This window comes from Penaeus japonicus, unplaced genomic scaffold (genome assembly GCF_977035675.1).
Source record: "Penaeus japonicus unplaced genomic scaffold, GWHDUDI00000001_assembly GWHDUDI00000009, whole genome shotgun sequence".
Lineage (NCBI taxonomy): Eukaryota > Metazoa > Arthropoda > Malacostraca > Decapoda > Penaeidae > Penaeus > Penaeus japonicus.
Window position 1 is genome coordinate 20,115,864 of NW_028234411.1, and position 5,000 is coordinate 20,120,863.

The 5,000-nt window shown below is 34.5% G+C and overlaps 1 protein-coding gene across 1 annotated transcript in view; it reads right to left on the reverse strand.

The window, feature by feature from the left end:
• Nucleotides 1-145: 145 nt before the first annotated feature.
• The window catches only part of Pex12 (peroxisomal biogenesis factor 12), a 5,914-nt gene continuing 1,059 nt past the window's right edge, over nt 146-5,000 (reverse strand). Inside the window, exons 2-8 of the mRNA XM_043024506.2 lie at nt 4,683-4,791; nt 4,353-4,555; nt 4,081-4,172; nt 3,328-3,462; nt 2,647-2,809; nt 1,160-1,254; nt 146-570 (exon numbers count right to left, since the gene is read on the reverse strand). Coding sequence (XP_042880440.1) covers nt 456-570; nt 1,160-1,254; nt 2,647-2,809; nt 3,328-3,462; nt 4,081-4,172; nt 4,353-4,555; nt 4,683-4,791 — 912 coding nt within the window. The 3' untranslated portion in view covers nt 146-455. The remainder of the gene's footprint in view (nt 571-1,159; nt 1,255-2,646; nt 2,810-3,327; nt 3,463-4,080; nt 4,173-4,352; nt 4,556-4,682; nt 4,792-5,000) is intronic.

The window sequence follows — 5,000 nt, forward strand, 5'->3', positions numbered from 1 at the left end:
ACTGATGTCAATACATAAAAATTGACTCTCCAATTTTATTTAGTTTTGATGTCCATTTTTTAATGAACAAAAGGTAAAACAAATTTCTACTTCCTTATAATACTACTCATGGCTAAAGAAAGGTAGTTAATTATAAGCAAAGAACTTAACAAAATAAATCACATTTATTTTCTGCAAAAGCACCATATACATTGTCAAACACAATGTAGTTTTTATCACAGAATTCATTTAATGAATATATAGTGATAAGAAAATGTATACAATCATTAAACATCATATGAGCAAAACTAAGCAGTCATAATGTCCATACATGAATCTTCTAAAACTATTTTACACTGCTCTAATTATATAAAGGCTTGAAATCATAAAATTTTCAAAAAATAAAATAACATCCTTTAAATGCACATATATACATACACAGCAGTATTTATCGAATGAAAACTACACTAAATAACTTATAACTCCTGATATATTCTGATGAGTTGGGCCGTTGAAGCTGGATAGCCAGTCACTGGACATTTCCCTTCTCTACGTACAAAAGGGAGGATGCAACCGTAGCAAAAGACGTACCTATAAGAAAAGCAATGATCCATAACAATAATGTTGGCATTGGTAGTGGAACCATAATTGTTTCTGTAATTTACTACTTTTAATGTTTTGTTTTAATAATCATGCAAGACTGTTGGAAGGAAAGTTGCTTAACCCATTCACGTTGGTGCTTATATTTGCGTAATGCGACTCCCACTGGATAGGTAACAAGTGTGCATAGTGACTAAGCACAATGTCTCTCCCAGTGCAATGCTGCACTGCATTTCTGAGCGCTTTCCACCCACCCACTTTAAAGGAATTAAAAGGAGGTTTTTGTATTTGTTTGCATTATTTTCATAAGTAAATAAAAATGTGTCTATACAAATGGAACTCCTATGATTATATACATATATAGCAATGCAAAACATATGTTCTGAGGGAGAGATCATGACATGATAAGAAATAAGCAAAATATTTCCACGACATGGTATCACATCACCCGCCACCAATGGGTTAATAATCTTTACATTTACCTTGTGTGTTGCTGTTAACATTTCCACCATAAGTTAAATCAAGATGGAGTTTGTCAATGATTATTCAAAGTTGTATATATCTCTGGCAAAAGACTTACCCAGACACTGATAGAGCTGTATCCTGTTTTCTTGTCTGGAAGCATACAGGACATTCACTTGCATTTGTACTGCTTGCTTTCTTTGCAACTGAAATCTGAAAAAATTAAAAGTTAATCAGAATACAAAATACTGATCTGGGCAAATAATAGTAGGTGAACATTCATGGTTGTAACATGTTCCAAATTAGCTTGATGGCTGATGAAAACTTTCTTAAATATGACTCTATCTGTGAAGAAATGGTGAAACCCATTATAAATAGCCAAGCTAGAAATATAGAATAAAAGAAAATATTCATATAACTCCTCAGGTCTGTTTTTCTTAACCCACTGCGGACAGGTGTCATGACATACATGACGCAGGAGCTTTGGCCTGATTATGGCATCATGTTGTACATGACGTTTAGGGATTTTGGATCACTGTATTATTTTATTGTGCTATGAGTAATGAGTGAGTGATGATGACAATTGCAGCCATAATTACTATAATTGCAATAATATTAAGCTAAATGGGTTTCACCTGACTCTCTCCTAGCAGCAGCAGGAGAGAGAGAGCCTTGAATGGCACCCATCCGTGGTCTCTAGCATGCACTATCTTTATAGAGCAATGGCATATTGCAAGTTTCCGACTTCTTGCTTTAGTACTGCCAATGAAGGATGTGCAGGCAGAACAAGAAGAGGAAGGTGACTCAAACAATGCCCAGTGCCTACAATGTGCCTATGTGCCAGTAGAGGTACCTTCTACTGAGGTACCTTCTACTCACAGTCATAAGCACGCACAGATTGCCTTCTTCTTCCCTACCTCATGTTCTCTTCATTGTGGATGGTTATATTTTTCATATTTCCTCATGACAGTACACAAATACAAAAATACAAAGTTACCTTTTGTTCTCCCATACAACAGCAAGACTTCTATCACACTAAGGATAAAGAAGCAAGACTTCTATCACATTAAGGATAAAGAAAGTAAAGAGCCAATATGAACCCTATACTACAATTTTAGTCATTTGCAGCAATGACAGAGCTTGTGATGTGACACTTGAAATAAAACACACAAAAATGACAAACACAATACTTGTTCTAGTTTTACAATGAGTGACTGAAAGAGAGTGGGAAAAGTCATGGCATGCTGCGTGAAGCTGCCTCACTCTGAAATAAAACCCATCCTGGAGACTGGGCAAGCAATTCTATCCCCCGTCCGCAGTGGGTAAAGGGTATTCAAATGCATTTTTCTGATTTTTCTTTACATATTCAAAGGTCTTGAAAAGTTGAGAATTTAATGACAAACAATATCACAATAAGATCTTCATGATTTGTCCTTCCAAAGAATTAAAAGTTATAATTTTCCCTAACCATAATCAAACAAAATGCTCATTTCATATGTACATAAAAAATAAATACATATAGCTTATAAATATGTATATGTATATGTATATATATATACACATATACATATACATATACATATACATATATATAAAGAAGCAAACCTGTGGTGCTGGTGGGATAGGCTGGCTGGTGAGGGATCTTGGCGTGTTTCCACTGGAGTAGAACCAGTCAAGGAACTGAAGAAAAAAGGCACCAACCTCCAACGAATTCATCAGGGAAGAACCTACGCGCTCAATCATCCACTGTCCTAACTGGCTCAGGCTCCTATAAATAAACAGATATATAGAATTTGTTGTAACCTTCATTCATAACAAGAAGTATATATCTAAAAGCAGATTCAAGATCACTGAGACCTACCTTCTAGTAGTTAAGGTATATGCAATCCTGAAGGTATATGCAATTCTGACCAAAAAACATAAATTGTACTTTTTACACACATATAAACACACACACACACACAAAGGAAAAGAAGAAGAAGAAAAATGAGGAGGAGGAGGAGGAGGAGGAGGAGGAGGAGGAGGAGAAGAAGAAGAAGAAGAAGAAGAAGAAGAAGAAGAAGAAGAAGAAGAAGAAGAAGAAGAAGAAGAAGAAGAAGAAGAAGAAGAAGAAGAAGAAGAAGAAGAAGAAGAAGAAAAGGAAAAGCAGATGAAGAAGAAAAGGGAAAAGAATAGGAAGAAGAAGAAAAAGAAGAAGTAGAAGAAAAAGGAGTAGAAATAAAAGGAAAAAAAGAAGCAGAAATACAATAAAAAGAATAGAAAAATGAAAATTACATTGATGTTTACCTGATGTTTCTAAAGGCTAGGAGTTTGTCTGCCCTCTCTTCAATGACATCGTAATCTTCCTCTTCTAGATTTGCGAGGCGCACTCCGCACATTAGCAACAGTGGGGTGTGAAACCTGCTTCTGCCTATGACATACCTATTAAGAAAATAAATAATATGCATAACTAAATAAGGAAAGCTACAGCAGTATTGTCAAAAAAAAAATAACAATCATTAATCTTTAGGAAGTTCTGATAAAAGGCTAAGGAGGACAATAACAATGCCATGTGCATTAATATAAACACTTATATAGCAATAAATTATTATTCTTTTTTAATTCCAAATCCACTTAAATCTTGATTCATGATCGATGCCCTATTATCTGAAATCCAATGTGATAATGATTTTGCTCTGCACTCTGGCAAAGAGTCACAACCATGTTATGGCAAGACAGAGCTTGGAATGATAATATATTTGACAATAAATTACCAGAGCTGTATTCAAATTCTATCTTGGCCTTTGCTGGAGTGCCAAAAGACTTTGGGTCCAGTGGTGGGCACATAGTCTTTTCTATCTTTACATAATATCACAAATAATTCAATTCAATAAGAAAAATCAGCTCCATTGATCAGAGGACAACCAATACTACATACTAAATTGACATCCATTCTTCTCACTGCAGTTCTCTTAACTGTCTTTAGAACTGAGAGATAAGAAGGAAATCCCAAAAGAAATAGAATAGGATAAGTTCCGTTTGGCATCTTCTTTCACTTACCTAACATAGTAAATTAACGTCACAAATTCCCAGGAAAAATGGAGGAAAGGCCAAAGCGTCAAGAAGATCTTCTTCATTCTATTACTCCAGTTCTGAAATTAATGATTTAGTGTTAATTTAAAACATGATACCACAATAGGTCAAGAAATAATTAATCAAGAAATCAGTAACTGATCTTTAATACTGTCAATTAATCTTTGTAAGGTCAATACCCATTAAAAAAAAAAATAAAGCCACATTAATAAAAATAATCACATACAACTTAAAACTACCTTCTCGTTAAGAACGCCATCTGCATCCTTTTCTCTCAAATCTTGGAAAATATTATCTATTCTTTCCCTAATGTAAGGAAATGCTACCAGGGCTGATAATGACTTCAAGTAGACCTTTCTCGACAAGGACAGAGCCTCCACCTTCTTGGGCAATTTTAACTGTACACGCTTAAGGTCGTAGAAATTCTCGGCAAAGGACGCACCTGCACAAAATCGTAATAAAAATTAATAAACTCGATTAAACTATCCTTAAGCAAACAGAACCTCAAAGTACAAACATTCATCATACATATTGTTAGGGAAAAGAATCAGGAATCATAACCCGCTCACCATAGTTTGAAAGATAGTGATGCTGGATGACCAGGTTGAACACCACAAATATCTCATTATTGAACCGCAAACACCAGCCATATTTCTCAGGGTTGCTCTCTGCTAAAACCTTAGGAGGAGGAAACAATTAATTGATCAAATCTACAATTTGTTATATTATAGGGCATTTATCTTAACACTATGACACATAAATTAGGTAATAATTATCTTGAATAAGATTATATCATGCACTTGTGAAGAAAAAAAAAACAGTAATTCATTACAAAAGGTGGAGGAGGAAACAATTAATTGATCAAATATACAATTTGTTATATTATA